This window comes from Pholcus phalangioides, unplaced genomic scaffold (genome assembly GCF_987345545.1).
Source record: "Pholcus phalangioides strain wild (caught in Gottingen) unplaced genomic scaffold, Ppha-v1.0 ptg000014l_1, whole genome shotgun sequence".
Classification (NCBI taxonomy): Eukaryota; Metazoa; Arthropoda; class Arachnida; order Araneae; family Pholcidae; genus Pholcus; species Pholcus phalangioides.
The window spans coordinates 2,843,026-2,861,952 of NW_028301607.1; the positions used below are offsets into that span (position 1 = coordinate 2,843,026).

The 18,927-nt window shown below is 38.4% G+C and overlaps 1 protein-coding gene and 1 non-coding gene across 2 annotated transcripts in view; one reads left to right on the top strand and one right to left on the bottom strand.

The window, feature by feature from the left end:
- Window positions 1–332: 332 nt before the first annotated feature.
- On the bottom strand, window positions 333–404 carry TRNAA-GGC (transfer RNA alanine (anticodon GGC)). The gene has a single exon. It is a non-coding gene; the product is annotated as a tRNA-Ala (tRNA).
- Window positions 405–1,152: 748 nt separating this feature from the next.
- The window catches only part of LOC149077930 (uncharacterized), a 55,139-nt gene continuing 37,364 nt past the window's right edge, over window positions 1,153–18,927 (top strand). The window contains exons 1-7 of the mRNA XM_089241537.1: window positions 1,153–1,419; window positions 4,033–4,175; window positions 9,206–9,276; window positions 10,412–10,541; window positions 12,891–13,024; window positions 16,183–16,285; window positions 18,279–18,448. Coding sequence (XP_089097663.1) covers window positions 4,097–4,175; window positions 9,206–9,276; window positions 10,412–10,541; window positions 12,891–13,024; window positions 16,183–16,285; window positions 18,279–18,448 — 687 coding nt within the window. The 5' untranslated portion in view covers window positions 1,153–1,419; window positions 4,033–4,096. The remainder of the gene's footprint in view (window positions 1,420–4,032; window positions 4,176–9,205; window positions 9,277–10,411; window positions 10,542–12,890; window positions 13,025–16,182; window positions 16,286–18,278; window positions 18,449–18,927) is intronic.

The following is an 18,927-nucleotide window of genomic DNA, read 5'->3' on the forward strand; positions in this document are numbered from 1 at the left end:
CGATAATTAGCAACGTCCCGTATTTTCTCCGTTCTCTTGCACCAAGAAAAGGTCGACTTGACCATTTTTCCAGAAACGATTAGCGATTATTTGGACAACTGACAATGCCATCGTTTTTTGCAATCCTAATTTCTTTGGAGAAATATAATCACACACCAATCAACTCTCACATTAAATTATCTTCAGGTATTTATTAAACAATTAACTACAAAGGATTATGACATGAATGTCACTCTCCACTTGTTAATACAAGGTATACAGAAGACTGGATGTTGTGAAGATATTTATTATTTGAGATGTTAATTTTTTAAGGAAGGAAAAAAACTCATCTCCGCCCCTACCGGGAATCGAACCCGGGTCCCTCGATTGCCGGACGAGTGCTCTGACCACTAAGCTACAGAGGAGATAGAGATTTTCCTTCGCTAGAGCACATGTATGCCGAACGGAACCGTGCAATGGACGGTGAAACCGATCAGCTAATAGCTCATGGACGACGAGCCACCAGAGGGCTATATATATATGACATGAATGTCGCTCTCCACTTGTTAATACAAGATATACAGAAGACTGTATGTTCAAATAATAAATATCTTCACAACATCCAGTCTTCCGTATATCTTGTATTAACAAGTGGAGAGCGACATTCATGTCATATATAGCCTTCTGGTGGCTCGTACGTCCATGAGCTATTAGCTGATCGGTTTCACCGTCCATTGCACGGTTCCGTTCGGCACATATACGCTCTAGCGAAGGGAAATCTCTATCTCCTCTGTAGCTTAGTGGTCAGAGCACTCGTCCGGCAGTCGAGGGACCCGGGTTCGATTCCCGGTAGAGGCGGAGATGAGTTTTTTCCTTCCTTAAAAAAATTAACATCTCAAATAATAAATATCTTCACAACATCCAGTCTTCTGTATATCTTGTACAAAGGATTAAACTGCATATATGTGTTGTTTATTTATTCAATAATATGAAATTTCGACTAAAAAAATAGTCCTTAATTCCATGTCCTGAGCACGAGATAGTCGATATCGAACAGATAACACACATTTCGCTATCGTTTCAAGGGGAAAGAAAGGTAATGAAGAGAGAGAGAGAGAAAAAAAGGACAATAGTTTTACTATTGTTATCGAACAATATGATTGTACTGAACAGGGGGCGTCTTATTGCAGCTTCTTTTTATCACTCAGCGGAGATAGTGAATTAGAATGTCAAGAATTATAACACATACGCACGCGTCTAAAGTTCGCGAGAATTGAACGAAAGAAGAAAAATTCCAATCATTCGGTGGGAGGTGCTCAAGCTGAGAGGACTTTCAAAGGGGGAAATACAGTAGGTGCTCCACACTGTGGCTTCCTTCGTCTGAGAGCGACTCCTGTTTTTTGCGACCGGATAAGATACCTGGACAAATCTTGCTGACAGGTAACCTATATTAATTAAGCCCACATTTGAAACGACGTAATTATTGACATCGTTTAAATTTAAGAGTGACATCTTGAAAGAAGTCCCAGCATTAATGAAAATTTCTAGATTTTTTTAGAAAAATAGTTTTAAATTTAAGTGACTGAAAATTTTTCGTACGTTTGATGTTCATTTCTAAACATTCAAATTAATATTCATAACAATGTATAAAATCTTTATTTAAGTCATTTTTTGAACATTTTATAAGTCACTAGTAAATGAAACGCTAGATGTCCTCACGAAAAACTGATAGAAATCAACTTTTTTGATTTTTTACACTATTAGGCCGGTATTACACTATAAAAGTTTGATAAAAGTCCTTTTATAAAACTTGAAAAATCCAACCAATAAAGCTCATAGGTTACATTCGAGCAAATGCAACCAACCAATAATCTTACTGGTTGAATTTTTCAAGTTTTATAAAATATTAAGAAAACAATTATAGTGTAATACACTGTAAAAGCTTTGTAAAAGTATTTTTAATAAAATTTGAAAATACAACCAATAAGGTGATAGATTACATTCGAGCAAATGCAACCGATCTGTTTATTAATTGTATTTTTCAAGTTTTATAAAAGCACGTTCACAAAACTTTTATAGTGTAGTCTCGGCCGGGATTACGGTATAAAAATTTGATAAAAGTCCTTTCATAAAACTTGAAAAATGCTACCATTAAGATCATCGGTTGCATTTTCTGGAATGTAACCAATAATCTCCTTATTGGTGACATTTTTCAAGTTTTATAAAAGTACTTTTATTAAACTTTTATAGTGTAATCAAGGCCTAAGTTCACGGGTTAAAAAAATCAATCAGAAAAAGGTTTACAGAACTTTGGGGGCTACTGAGGTCTGTCTCTAATGCTCCACGAATGACATTGGGTTCGTTCTCTAGGATTTATTGTGGGATCCCAGACTACGAGTTTTAATGTATGGGACTCCTATAACATTAATTAATTAATGAGTTCGACCAGCACCTCCTAGAGATAAAAGGCCTCCGCCAGGATTGCCATAAACGTCATTCAGACTACCTAGCAAGTTTGCCACATTTTGAAACACAGCATCCTATTTCACTTCTTCTTATTTTGGCGTAGAATCTTCCTGGTTGGCTCACAAATACTGCATAGTGATTGGATAAGGGGCGCAGAAATCACCAATTCCGGGCCCGATCATTTTTTTCCCGCACAACGATGTTACTGGTACGAGCAGGGAATTTTTCCCCCCTGAATATTTTGAGGGAAAATGGACTACTTACTGACGTCACAAGCAGCGTGCGGAGGTCTTCTATCTCTAGAAGGTGCTGATTCGAAACTTTCAGGCCAGAAACCTTCCTGACACAGGGTTACAACAGGAAACGACGACGGAAAAAGATTACTACCTCAGGGAGTCCCACATCGAAGGGTTAGTGTATCAACCTCTCGGTGAGTATAAAACAGGGTGCCGTTCGGAATCGGCAGTAAATCCTAGGACCCGGTCTAATTAGTCCTCGTGCGCAGAAAATGGCCGTTTTGAAACAAAAATTATGAAATGATCAAATATTAATTTTTTATTGAATTTGTAGAGCAAAAAGGCATGAAGTCCAACTCCAGCCCCCTCCCCTCCCAAACTACAAATTCCCTGTTATCAGTAACGTCAGAACTGAAGGTTCCCTGTCAGTCAAGGCTATCTTAAGAGCATTATGATGCACCAACCGGCAAATTGATATTTCTGAGCTGACTAAAGATGCCTGCTTACAAATGTAACCAGATCTCATTACCATTAGTCCAGTGCCGTCTTAACGCATGGGCACAACCGGGAACGGCCCGGGGACCTCAAGAGAAAAGTGATGACAAAATGATTCCTTTTCCATTTCTCTGATTATTTTTTGTCTCTCTACGGTCATTTTCTACATACGAGGGCTATTTAGTCCGGGACCTACAATTTATTCCTGATTCCCGACGACCTTTTTTTTTTGGTACTCACCGAGAGGTTGGTGCGCTAACCTTTCGGTTCGAGACTCTCTGCGGTTGCAATCTTTTTTCTATGGTCACGTTTTCGTTGTACCCCCGCGTCAGGAAAGTTTCTAACAAGGACGAATCTGGTATCGAACTCGTGACACTTCTTAGAATCCTTAAATACTTTACGTGAGTATCTTATCGAAAAATTAAGAGATGTGATGATGATCTGGTTGAAATATTCAAGAGTAAGCATGTAAATTTGTCTGAGAGGACCTCAGAAAAATCACACGAGCCGGTGGCCCACGATACTCTTAAGACGGCCCTGCATAAAGCATTCCAAGAACTCTGAGCCCCCGGGCCGTGCCGGAGTTTGCCCGTGCGTTAAGACGGCACTGCTGTGGGTGCTCTAGCAGTCACCTAAAAATTTAAAATCGAAATCTTCTACATAAATAAAGCCTCGAGCCAAGCACCTACGGGTCGAAAACACTTTGTGGATGCCTCTATTTGTTATCTTGTGCCTTCTTTTGGGAAGGACTTGCCAATAATCATGTTAGTGAAAATGAAAGGTTGAAGAAGAACGTCCAGCGTTAATGTTAACTGCATAAACTACACATTTTTTCGATGATTTCCTGTTGTTTTAGATCTGAGAAGTCAAAAGGTGATTGGTTCACAGCGTCTTCCCAAGACCAGACGCAGCTCACAAAGATGGATCACCATTTACTGAGGGGAGTTTTCCTGTTGGTGCTTTCGATGTCCTGTACGATGGTGTCCGCTCAAGTGAAGAGTAAGATCTTGTGGCACTTTTTTTAAAAATTAAAAAAATGATTAAAAGAATAATGATGAATATATTGTATACTGGGTGATTCCATAATTCCCCCCTTGCCGCATTTTTACTCGCTGAAGAACCGTTGATCCTAGAGGCGTACTTCCAATTAGAAAAAAACATCCAAATAGCGTGTATAGTACTCACAGATATGCCATTCATGTTTCAAGGGGATTGTATCATCGAGCTTATATTACTGGAGGGAGTATGACGTCAGCGGTCTCCGCCTTGGCAGTGCTGAGAACGTTGTCCGCAACATCGTTCGTCGGAAGATCACGTGAGTCGGTGAAAACACGCGCAGTCCCCCGTTATTTTCTTATGGCGTAAATAGGAGTTTAAAACAATAAGTGAAAGAAATTATTTCATCATCGATGAAATAATTACAGCATTAATGAAAGAGATAATTTGAGCATTAATGAAAGAGATAATTTGAGCATTAATGAAAGAGATAATTTGAGCATTAATGAAAGAGATAATTTCAGCATTAATGAAAGATAATTCTGGAATTAATGAAAGATAATTCTGGAATTAATGAAAGATAATTCTGGAATTAATGAAAGATAATTCTGGAATTAATGAAAGATAATTCTGGAATTAATGAAAGATAATTTCAGCATTGACAAAAAATGATAATTCCAGAATTAATGAAAGAGATAATTTCAACATTGATGAAAGTGATATTTCCACAATTAATAAAAGTGATATTTCCACAATTAATAAAAGTGATATTTCCACAATTAATAAAAGTGATATTTCCACAATTAATAAAAGTGATATTTCCACAATTAATAAAAGTGATATTTCCACAATTATACAATAAAAGTGATAATTCCGAAATTGATAAAAATGATAATTCCGAAATTAATAAAAGTGATAATTCCGAAATTAATGAAAGCGACAATTCCAGAATTAATGAAAGATTATTCCAAAATTAATGAAAGAGATATTTCCAAATTTAATGAACTATAATTCCAGAATCAATAAAATAAATAATTTCAGAATTAATGAAAGATAATTTCAAAATTAATGAAAGATACTTTCAAAATTAATGAAAGATAATTTCAAAATTAATGAAAGAGATATTTCCAAATTTAATGAACTATAATTCCAGAATCAATAAAAGAAATAATTCCAGAATTAATGAAAGATAATTTCAAAATTAATGAAAGAGATATTTCTAAATTTAATGAACTATAATTCCAGAATCAATAAAAGAAATAATTCCAGAATTAATGAAAGATAATTTCAAAATTAATGAAAGATACTTTCAAAATTAATGAAAGATAATTTCAAAATTAATGAAAGAGATATTTCCAAATTTAATGAACTATAATTCCAGAATCAATAAAAGAAATAATTCCAGAATTAATGAAAGATAATTTCAAAATTAATGAAAGATAATTTCAAAATTAATGAAAGAGATATTTCTAAATTTAATGAGATTATAATTCCAGAATCAATGAAAGAAATAATTATTAAAGGAAATAATTCCAGAATTGAAGCAAAATTCCAGAATTAATGAAGGAAAATTAACTCCTATAACGTAACCTACAAAAAAAAAAAAATAATAATAATAATTCGACTAATTCATAGGGTGTCTTGTAAGTGCTAATGCGGCCTTCATCTTATCAACCACCTGTCGTAGAGGTATAATTCCAATTTAAAAAATGCTCCGAACGAGTTCAAAAATTACACCATACGCGTTTTGAGAATGAAAATACAGTGTGTCACAAAATAAATAGTCTAAATTTTTATGCGGTCCCCTTGTACTATAACTTCCAATTAGAAAGTTGTTGCCTGTCATTTCTGAGCCCCCCCCCCCCAAAAAAAAAAAGATAAAAGAAAATGCTTTTAACTTCAATAGTCACTGAGATATTTCAATTCACAAATGAAGAAAAGTTGGGAAAGAACAGCAAAAACTAACGGGCAACGCTTCTTTTCCCCCCATCATTTATGTAATCTTTCCTAACAACTTTTCTCAGATTTTTAATTCGAATATCTTTGTGAGTATTGCTGTTAAAAATATAGGATCTCTTTCGCTGGACTCGGAAAAGACAGGATAAAAGGATTAAAAGAGATATATACACTGAAGAGCCAAAAAAACTGGCCACCTGCCTAATATCGTGTAGGGCCCCCGCGAGCACGCAGAAGTGCCGCAACACGACGTGGCATGGACTCGACTAATGTCTGAAGTAGTGCTGGAGATAATTGACACCAAGAATCCTGCAGGGCTGTCCATAAATCCGTAGGAGTAAGACGGAGTGGAGATCTCCTCTGAACAGCACGTTGCAAGGCATCCCAGATATGTTCAATAATGTTCATGTCTGGGGATTTTGGTGGCCAGCGGAAGTTTCTAAAGTCAGAAGAGTGTTCCTGGAGCCACTTTGTAGCAATTCTGGACGTGTGGGGTGTCGCATTGTCCTGCTGTAATTGTCCAAGTCCGTCGGAATGCACAATGGACATGAATGGGTGCAGGTGATCAGACAGGATGCTTACGTACCTGTCAGAGTCGTATCTAGACGTATCAGGGGTCCCATATCACGCCAACTGCACACGCCCCATACCATCACAGAGCCTCCACCAGCTTGAACAGTCCCCTGTTGACATGTAGGGTCCATGGATTCATGAGGTTGTCTCCATACCCGTGCACGTCCATCAGCTCGAAGCAATTGGAACCGAGACTCGTCAGACCAGGCAACGTGTTTCCAGTCCAATGTCGGTGTTGTCGGGCCCATGTGAGGCGTAAAGCTTTGTGTCGTGCAGTCATCAAGGGTACACGAATGGGCCTTCGGCTCCGAAAGCCCATATCGATGATGTTTCGTTGAATGGTTCGCACGCTGACACTTGTTGATGGCCCAGCATTGAAATCTGCAGCAATTTGCGGAAGGGTTGCACGTCTGTCGCGTTTAATGATTCTCGTCAGTCGTCCCGTTCTTGCATGATCTTTTTCCGGCCGCAGCGATGTCGTAGATTTAATTTTTTACCGGATTCCCGATATTCACGGTACACTCGTGAAATGGTCGTACGTGAAAATCCAAATTTCATCGCTACCTCGGAGATGCTATGTCCCATCTCTCGTGCGCCGACTATAACACCACGTTCAAACTCACTTAAATCTCGATAACATGCCATTGTAGCAGCAGTAACCGGTCTAACAACTATGCCAGACACTTGTTGTGTTATATAGGCGTTACCGACCGCAGCGCCGTACTCTGATTGGTTCCATATCTCTTTATTTGCATACGCATGCCTGTACCAGTTTTTTTGGCTCTTCAGTTTATGTATACATATATAGTTTTAATTTCCGAATGAAAACTTGCCAAAATTTTTAATTTTTAATATCTCAATAAATATTGCATTTAAAACCACGAAATTTTCCACAAATGACTTTTCGGGACAGATGCTGCATTTCGCAAAATTGGCATTTTATCACACATGGGGGTTTGAGTGAAAAGTTAATTTTTGTAATAAGTATACAAACTTTCAGAAAATTTATGGCATTTAAAGAAAACCTCACACCATTGGTTAAAAGTAAATTGTAATTGGAAGTATGTTTCTAAACGCAGTGGTTCCCAACCGGGTGGTGCGGCAGAGTGTCTTGTTGGGGGTGCGAGATGGGAAAACGAAAATACAACATGTTGACTGATTATTCAGGAAAATTAAAATGACGATAAAAATTGAATTTTCAAATTCCTAAAAAAATCACATCAATATTTTGACGCCTCATCTCCTAACTTCTGTTCGCAGAAATAAGTCTAAGGCTGGCATTACACTGTAAAATTTTGATAAAAGTTCTTTTATCAAACTCGCAAAATGCAACCAATAAGCGCATCGGTTACATTCGGGCAAATGCAACCGGTGATCTTACTGGTGGAATTTTTTAAATTTTATAAAAGATATTTTACCAAACGTTTATAGTGTAAGGCCGGCATTACACCATAAAAGTTTGATAAAAATTCTTGTGTAAAACTTGAAAAATGTGACCGATAAGCGCATCTGTTACATTCGAGCGAACTTAACTGATACGCCTATTGGTTGCATTTTTCAAGTTTCATAAACAAACTTTTATAGTGTAATCCCGGCCATACGAAATTTCCGTTGTAAAAGTTTCTTTAGCGATCGTACTTGTTTTCTATTTCGGTTGAGAGAAAATACCAGTCGAATCCCGTTTTAACGAATGCCGTTGTAACGAAAAAAAAATATCGTTTTAACGAACACTTTCCCCTAGATAAGTTTACATAAGAACAATGCAGAATCCTGGAATTCCTTTATAACGAAGTGATTTCTCCGGTCTCTAGGAGTTCGTTAAAACGAGATTCGACTGTATTTACTTCAATTATGTGGTAGTACGTTTACATTGGTTCCTCGTATTAGGCCGGGATTACACTATAAAAGTTTGATAAAAGATCTTTTATAAAATTTGAAAAATAGAGCCAATAAGATCATCACCTGAATTTTCTCGGATGTAACCGATATGTTTATTGTTTGAATTTTTTGAAGTTTTATAAAAGAGCTTTTGTGAAACATTTATAGTATAATCCCGTTGTATAATTAGCACGTTGTACTCAGATTTGACATTGTCGTGAACACACGTGACTCAGGAAAAACGTCAAAAACATTCAGTCAAGTGTCAAAGAAACATTAATTCATAGTTGTTGCGGCTGGAATGAATGTGTGAAGAATTATTGTGAATTTTTCTTTTCTAACCTCAGAAAAATGTTAAAAAGTTGTTAAAAATTTTAAATGTTAAAAAAATTACATTGCATTAATTAAATATCAATTAAATACATTTTTTTCCGTTTCGTTTTTGAATTAATTTTCAAAAAAATTAAGCCAAAATTAAATATTATCTATAGCCGAAAAGACGTTAAACAATAAGTAGAAGAACTGATATAAATTAATTATCGGATAATTAATGTAATCAATTACAAAACGGATTGAATGGATTCATATTCTAAATATGTATGTTTTTGAATTTCCATATATTATAGGTTTTCCGAAAATGAGCGAAATGTACATGGAATTCTACCAGACAGAAGCTGTTATGTCGGATGAAGATAGGGTACGATGAGGCTTTCATCAGTTTTTCACAATATCGACGTTTAATCGAAACCTCGCTACAACGATACTCGATATAACAATACAGCGATATTTTTGTCTTGCTTAGAATTGTCTAATGTTTAAGTGACTAATGTAATCTAATGTTAAACTGCTGCCTGCCAATATAACGATAGTCCTTCTACAACGATATTTTTTTCTTGGTCCGCAGAGTATCATTATATCGAGGTTTCTCGTTATATTAATTCTTTTTTCTAATATTTTTGTCAATTTTGTATCTGAATACAGTAGAGCCTCCCCCATATCTGAAGCAACTATAAACAGTTTTGAAAATTTGCATATCTAATGATATTCTTATCATTGATAGAGTGTGGCGAATTTGTATAAAGTTGAGTAAATGTCCTTCCAGTGTGTAATAAAAATCGAAATATACCTTGAAATACAGTCGAATCCCGTTGTAACGAATACCGTTATAGCAAAAGTCTCGTTTTAAAGAACACTTTTCTAATCCCCCCCCCCCCACAGAGAAGTTTACATAGGAGCAATGCATAAATCCGTAATTCCTTTATAGCGAAATTTCGTTATAAGTCTTTTTCCTGTCTTTTCGTTTATTATTTCATTATAACGGGATTCGACTGTATTTATAAAATGGTTCCACTACTCTAATCCCCATCCGGTGAAATTAAATTTATTTTAGAATAGAAAATGGCAAGAAATGGCATGTGTGTTTAATAGAACTCCCGATTATCCGCACAGTAAGAATTGCCATATTACTTTTATATTGGTTAGGATTTAAACGCTTTTTACTTTGGTTTCAAAGACATAATACACAGTAAAATCGAATATGACTTATGACGACAATCTCGATGTATCGAATGATTTGCAGCTAATTGTCAAAGAGCTGACGTTACAAAAAGAAACATCCGCTTATAACGAGAAATCCATTATAACGACAATTTTTTCCTCGTGATTGAGAGCTGTCGTTGTAACGGGCTTCCCCTGTATTTGATTTCAAATCAAATCAGAACAAACACAGGATAGTTTTTTTTTCATTATTATCTTGTAGTGTTAGTGTTTCATAAGCACAAGTATCGTCCGGTACTACATGCATCTTACATTATTGTCTTTCATTTGCACAGGAGTTTTCTGCGCTTGCCACTGAATATCACGATGACAGCCAAGGAATAAGCGTGTTAAAACTATTGGTCATCGGTGACAGGATGTCCTACTATTATTACAACTACACCAATGACATTCTTGAGCTCAATGGTGAGTTAATCTGTTTTACTAGTACCAGGCCCGTAACTAGGCTGGGGCAACCGGGAAAGGGCCCCCCTCCCCCGAGGGCTCCACAAAAAACGTACACTTATTTTGCATAAAGAAGGGGGCCTTAAAAAAACGTCTGTCCCCCAGGGCCCCGAGAACGCGCGCTACTATTCTGAATAGTACTATGCTATGGTTTCTACCGAGGGATCGAAGCATGAGAAATGGATATCATTTGCTTTGGTCGTATTGATACAGTCAAATCCCGTTATAACGAACTCCACGAGACAGAAGAAATCACTTCGTTAAAACGAAATTTCGTTGTGAAGGAATTCCAACTCTTTGCATTCTTCCTATGCAAAATTATCTGGGGGACTAGAGAAGTGTTCGTTAAAACGAGATTTTCGCTATAACGGTATTCGTTAAAACGGGATTCGACTGTATTACAATTTCTTATACCAGGTATTCTAGAAGTGATGCAGGGGCTTTAAAATTACTCTTGCCGTTTTTCATCCTTCCATAAGCAGTGCCGCAGTAGACGGTGGTTTGTTGTGTAAAATCTGTACTTTAATATTCTGCCAACAATACAGTCGAATCCCGTTTTAACGAATACCGTCCGTTATAGCGAAAATCTCGTTTTAACGAACACTCTTCTAATCCTCCCAGATTAGTATACATAGGCACAATGCAAAAACCGGGGAATTCTTTTATCACGAAATTTCGATGTAACAAAGGTATTTCTCCGGTCTCTTGGAGTTCGTTCTAACGGGATTCGACTGTATCTATTTAGTCACGGGCAGAATTTGTATTAAAAGAGAAATACAAGGTGTGCCATAAATCCGTATAAATTGTTAAAAAAAATTCATAAAAAAATTGAAGGAATTGGCATATATTGGATTAAGCAATTCTCACGAAGGAGAATTTTTATTCTGTACAGGAAAAAAAAAAAGCAGTTGAAATTTTTGTTGACAGGGGGCACTGCACGAAAACAGGACCCGAACCTTTCTTCAATCTATCCTGCGTCCGATAGCTTCAGCGATTTTGACTATATGACCCGTATTTTACGGGGGCATTCCCGTATCTAAGCGTAACTCAGGCCATCCCGATGCCCACTTATAAAAAGAAAACTCCCGTTTTTTTCAACGAAGCTTTTTTACTATAATTTTCATTTTATCTTTTAGCCGAAATTAAGGAGTAAGATAATTTTCATAATTATGGTCATGATTATGTTAACATGCTTAATAATTGAGTTGACAGGAATCGATGTGTTATAGTCATATATTCATCTCACATATTCGTCAAATCGTTCGTTTCTCCGGAAATTCCATTTAAATCCAGTGTTTCCTCAGAGACATCACTCTGTCGACATTGATGATTGCCTGATTAGTGCTTTGAAGTGGTTCTTGTCTTTTTTGGACTTGTCTAAAAAGGGAGCCGCGGGTAGACGTTATCTTCCCGAGGGAACCGTGAGCGGCGCGAAAGTTTGAGAACCACTGTTTTAATCCCTGGCGGTCTGCAGTAACGCTTCATTCGCCCACCGCTGGCGATTTTTCAGTGATAGATATAGCAACTTTGCTTATACAATTGGCAACATTTTTTGGCGATGACTAGCAGTGCCTTGTAGGAATCGTGAACTCCGGAGCACCTTTCGCTTGGCCGGGAGGTTGTGCATTTCCAGATGCAATAAAGCGTCTCTCCCGACATATCACCATGGATCCACACCTATCCTGGGATACAGTTCAGTGAGCTTCCATCTGGTACGGGGTTCTATGCATGGCCGTCTCACCCATGGGCCCCCGTAATCGTATGGTTGGCAAGGCTCCAGCTCGTTTGCCCTTTTGACAAATCTTATTATTTTTTTACAATATAAATTCATTACAGAAGGGCCCGGATCGGGAATATCGGGGGGAGGGAGCGCATGGTCTCACAATCATGAGTATCCATGCAAAGAACTGTTCTCGAGCACTATACTTAGCGCTGGAAGTAACAGCTTACAATACTTACACTCGAAGCGCCAAATCTTATCGCGTAGGCCCCCGGACCATGCTGACGTGAGTTAAGACGGGCCCCCGGTTTCCATGGACATTTCTGGTTTCTTAAAGTATATAGTAACGTTATCTCCCAACATATTTCACTTGAAAGCTTATTCATTTTTTCCACAGCTTTCTGTAGGCTCCCTTAAACACTTGTCGTGGCTCCCCCTTTCATCTGATTTTCACCCGTGGCCCCCCCTCAGAATATCCCAGAGGTCCACATGGTCCTGGTTGAAAACTGAAACAGTATTATATTATTCAGTTACGTTATTAATATATTGCGGTTTAATTAATTTATTGTTATCATTTCCTTCCACGATAGGTACTGCGTGTACAGCGTCCCCTGTCGACGAATCAGTTGAATACTACGATCCTCCGTTCTATGGATGGGTGAACAGAAAACCGTTTGTGATTGGTCCATCGGCGCTTTTGTGGTTCGCTCAAGACAAAAAAGCTGTATGTTTCTCATGGAAAATCCTTTTACATTTTTCTCACACAAAATGCAAACACATACACACATCAATTGACAACCATAAAATGCAGTCTCCCCTTTCATCTCCCTCATAGGCCTATCTAGGACCGTCTGTATTTCTACAATCGGCCCATAGTGCTTGGCGTGAGGGGGGGGGGGAACTGATTCTGGTCTGGTCTGGTCCACTAGAAGTAAAATTACTTCATTTGAAAAAATATGGGCAGTGTTGGCACTTATTAAAAATGAAGGGAGATTGTATTATATAATAATCAGTTGGTACGTGGTAGAAATGATAATTTTTCACTTCGAATCCTTCCGAGTTATGCTTCTGTTGACACGACTTAGACTTCGAAAACTGAACCCAACCCCGACGTCATGCAGTCGAACTCGGTTATAACGACACTTTGTCTATAGCGGCAATAATTAGTGACCCGTGACTGATTCCAATAGAGAAAAATGTTTATGAACTTTGCTTAAATAATTTCGATGAAAACGCAATAATGTCAATCAGTGCCGTAACTAGGCAGGTGCTACAGGTGCACCCGCACAGGGCCCACTTGGGAGTGGGACCCAGAATGGGCCAGATGGGGTCCTCAATGCAAATTCTTGCACAGTAATGGCTAGTTACGGCAATGGATGATAGTTATCGACTACGGCTGTTTCTCATGGAGAATAATGTTAATGAACATTGCTTATAACATCGATGGAAACGCAATGACCTCAGATATAACGAACAATTTTTTTCGTCTTATTTGTTCCGTTTCTATGGCGTTTATTCCCAAAGAAATTCTTAGAATTTAAGCTTAGCACATTGAGGGAATGGTCGTCTGTTTTCGCATGACCACCACCAGACCAACCGTGAATTCTGCTCTGTCCCCACGAAAAATCCAACGACATCGAAGACCAGACAGACATGACCGCTGACCGCCCAGAGAGACCATCTTGGGATGGTTTGCGCTCTTTCCGAAAGGGATGGACGGTCTCGGAGAGCACATCCATCGAAGACCAGCAAACCGCCCATACCCAGGCCAGACAGCCACAAGCCAACCAGCAGCAGGACCCCTCCCACAATTTCCACCCCCACACCTCCTCACTTTTTGTACATACAATGACAAATCAAGAACATATAAATGGGGGAGGGGGGGGACACATGGGCAGGTGCACCGACGCACATATTGTCGTATGACCAGTATACCAGTAGACAAAATTAGTAGAAAATACGGTAATGTCCAGTATACTTTTCGTATGGCCAGTATACGAGACATTCCCGTATTTTCTACTAATTTTGCTCTTCCAGACATTTTAATACAAACATTCAGTTCTGTCAGGGAAGCTTACTATAATTCACATTTTCATATCCCTTCTCGTTCTAAGAATAATTCACATCCTTTATCGTTCTAAGTATAATTCACATCCTTTATCGTTCTAAGTATAATTCACATTCATATCCTTCCTCGTTCTCAATACAATTCACATTCACATCCTTTGTCGTTCTCTCGATACAATTCATATTCACATCCTTTGTCGTTCTCGATACAATTCACATTCACATCCTTTGTCGTTCTCTCGATACAATTCATATTCACATCCTTTGTCGTTCTCGATACAATTCATATTCACATCCTTTGTCGTTCTCGATACAATTCATATTCACATCCTTTGTCGTTCTCGATACAATTCACATCCTTTGTCGTTCTCGATACAATTCACATCCTTTGTCGTTCTCGATACAATTCACATTCATATTCTTTCTCGTTCGAAGTATAATTCACATCCTTTCTCGTTCTCTATACAATTCACATTCACATCCTTTGTCGTTCTCTCGATACAATTCATATTCACATCCTTTGCCGTTCTCGATACAATTCACATTCACATCCTTTGTCGTTGTCTCGATACAATTCATATTCACATCCTTTGTCGTTCTCGATACAATTCATATTCACATCCTTTGTCGTTCTCGATACAATTCACATTCACATCCTTTGTCGTTCTCTCGATACAATTCATATTCACATCCTTTGTCGTTCTCGATACAATTCACATCCTTTGTCGTTCTCGATACAATTCACATCCTTTGTCGTTCTCGATACAATTCACATTCATATTCTTTCTCGTTCTAAGTATAATTCACATCCTTTCTCGTTCTCTATACAATTCACATTCACATCCTTTCTCGTTCTCTGTACAATTCACATTCACATCCTTTGTCGTTCTCTATACAATTCACATTCACATCCTTTGTCGTTCTCTCGATACAATTCATATTCACATCCTTTGTCGTTCTCGATACAATTCATATTCACATCCTTTGTCGTTCTCGATACAATTCATATTCACATCCTTTGTCGTTCTCGATACAATTCACATCCTTTGTCGTTCTCGATACAATTCACATCCTTTGTCGTTCTCGATACAATTCACATTCATATTCTTTCTCGTTCGAAGTATAATTCACATCCTTTCTCGTTCTCTATACAATTCACATTCACATCCTTTGTCGTTCTCTCGATACAATTCATATTCACATCCTTTGCCGTTCTCGATACAATTCACATTCACATCCTTTGTCGTTGTCTCGATACAATTCATATTCACATCCTTTGTCGTTCTCGATACAATTCATATTCACATCCTTTGTCGTTCTCGATACAATTCACATTCACATCCTTTGTCGTTCTCTCGATACAATTCATATTCACATCCTTTGTCGTTCTCGATACAATTCACATCCTTTGTCGTTCTCGATACAATTCACATCCTTTGTCGTTCTCGATACAATTCACATTCATATTCTTTCTCGTTCTAAGTATAATTCACATCCTTTCTCGTTCTCTATACAATTCACATTCACATCCTTTCTCGTTCTCTGTACAATTCACATTCACATCCTTTCTCGTTCTCTATACAATTCACATTCACATCCTTTCTCGTTCTCTCTATCCCCCCTAATCACAGTTAAATAAAAACTTCATGTATAGACTTTGATATTGTACATCTGATTACATTTTAAAAGTCTTGAAGTAACGGCACCTCGGTCACAAAGGAAAAAATTTCGCGGAATTTTCGATGTCGTTATAACCGAGTTTGACTGTATTTATTTTAAACTATCATGATAATTCTTCTTCTTTTTAAATTATAGGATTACATGGGAACTAGAATCATAAGAGGAATCACCTGCGACTATTTTCAGATAGACATCGATGGAACAGATGACAAAATCGATTTCAAGTATTATTTTGCTGGTAAGTAATTCCACTCAAAAATGTGCAAATTATCGATTCAAATTTTATCTGAGCATTCAATATGGATTTTTTAAGGGAATTGGCAGCTTAAAGTTTTTTTCCGAGGCTCTCAAGGAAATTCTTATGTAGTTTAAACCAGTGTTTCTTGATCTTTTCTTGCCCATGGTCCATTTTACCCTTACTCTGCGGAAATAGTCGGAGAAATGCTCCTCTCATTGCGGCAGATTGAAAAAAATTTCCCCTTTTCAGTTTCCTTTAGTGAAAATACAGATGATATTCAAAACTCGCATAGACTTTGCATACTGAATGCAACAGGGGAAGAAAACTGTGATTAAAAACCCAGAATTCTGGTTTCGAAACCACAAAAATAGTGGTTGAAGGGAGGCAGACACTTTACCACTACTCAACAATTTAAACCCGTTCCATGTACTTACAAGCAAATCTATCAGAGAATAGAGAAAATAGTAAAGAAAAACTAGAATATACACACACACAGGGTGTAACTAAACTGATGGTCAGAACTGCAAGGGGTGATAGAACTCGCCAAAACAAACACCTTTCACTATGCGATGTGGGGTCGGAAAGCAAGCAGCGAGCCGCGAGAGGGCGCTTTCTCTATAGTGGAGGAAACGTCGCCTTTCGCAGCACTCCATCATTCAGCTGCTGCTATCCGTCTCCGTGACGCCTGTATTGCAGCTGGTGGCGTTCCTTTGAGCGTTTGATATGTACAGTTTTCGATAATGAAGATTCTTAATCTTTTGTTATTCGTCTTTACTGTGTTTTTCCTTTCCACCACGCAGGCGGCCTCTCGCCGCTTGCCGATCCGACAGTATATTGTAGAAGTTGTTTGATTTGTCGAGTTCTGTCACCCCTTACAGTTTTGATCGTCAGTTTCGTTACACCCTGTATATGCGTCCGCCACCTATGCGTCATTTAAAAGAGTACCTAAAGAAAATATTTTAAATCATCAACAAGACGATGACAGCAGGCTGCTATGCTCATCATCTGTGGATGATGGGGACACTCACTTACGCGATCTATAAATATGCCACGGGTCACTTCAGTGACTTGGAAATGTGTCGGGGGTTGCTTAAGTACTCTGGAACTGTGCCGTATATCCCTCAAGGGAACTGTGAGTATGTCACGGGTCACTTAAGTGATTTTAGAATGTATTGTGGGCCACTTGAGTGAACTAGAACTGTGCAGTGTGGGCAGGGCCGTCTTAAGAGCATCATGGGCTCCCGGGCCGAGTGATATTTCTGAGACCCTACCAGGCATATTCTTGAAGATTTCAACCAAATCTCTTTTTTTCTCTTGAGGCTCCCGGGCCCCATGCCTTAAGACGGCACCGGCTGTGGGTAACTTGAGTGATGTAGAACTGTGCCGCTGGTAACTTGAATGGTTCGGAATTACACCGCGGGCTGCTGAAGTGCTCTGGAACTCTTCCAAACGTCCTTAAGTGATCTACGTATAAATGCGCTGCGGGCTATTTGGAGCGATGTGTAACTCTACCACGGGCTGCTTAAGTGCTCTGGAACTGTGCCACGCGTCCCTTAAGTGATCTGGAACTGTGGCACGCGTCCCTTAAGCGATCTGTGAATGCGCCGCGGGCTATTTCAGTGATGTGGAACTCAACCACGGGCTGCTTAATTGCTCTGGAACTGTGCCGTGGGTCACCAGGTAATACTTGGGGGTACATCAGCATCTCCAAAACTAATCCGTAAATGTTCCGCTTATAGTTCATTTCACAAAATCAGGTTTGAGGTCGCTATCCCTTTCATTTAACTTCGAGGGCCACGGGTTGATCACATATGCCGTATATAGTGTCATGTTTCGTGTTGTTGGAATTACTTTGCGTAAAGATTCCGCAAGTTCTTCCAGCCAAAAATTAATTTGTGAAATCCTCTTCATGAACCCTTTATAGTAATGTTAGAATTGCAGGAACATGGATGAATATCATTTTTGAAACAATTGTTTTGCTTTTTTTCTGCAGCTCAGGATTGGACGACACCCTACAAACTACTCAATTTAAGGGTTCCGATTCGTATCGAAGTGAACGGAGTATCTGCTCGTACAACAATGGGACATTTATTCGAGGATGAGAATCAAGTCATCGATTTCTCATACTTCAAATCAGTAATTGATGACTGGAGAGATTTACAGGTGGGTCTCTCTTAATTATATGCACCCCATTTATTTAACACATTTATTAAATTTAATTATATTTCTCGTTTTTGTGATGGGTTTGTGATTTGAAAGGACCAACAGCGGGGCTTGAGCTCATCTGCCCCCAGGTGTAAAGCCTTATGTGCCGCTCCAGAAGACGACACCTGGTGGGAGGTTGAAAAAGTTCTACCCTAGACTCTGTGTGAGGTGTAAACCTGATTTTTTTTCCCCTTTCCAAAGCTTGCACACCATTGTTTGCCCAACCAAATACGTTTGACCATACGTCCCGCTTCTAAAGATCCCGTCTTCTTTGTCCCAAAGTTATCTCACCGTCCTTCATTATGCAAGGTAACTTTGTCCGCATATTGCAGCCCCTTATTTCGATGAGCTGTCATTTTCTTTCCTTTTAGGCCAGTATTACACTATAAAAGTTTGATAAAATCCCTTTTATAAAACTCAAAAAATCCAACCAATAA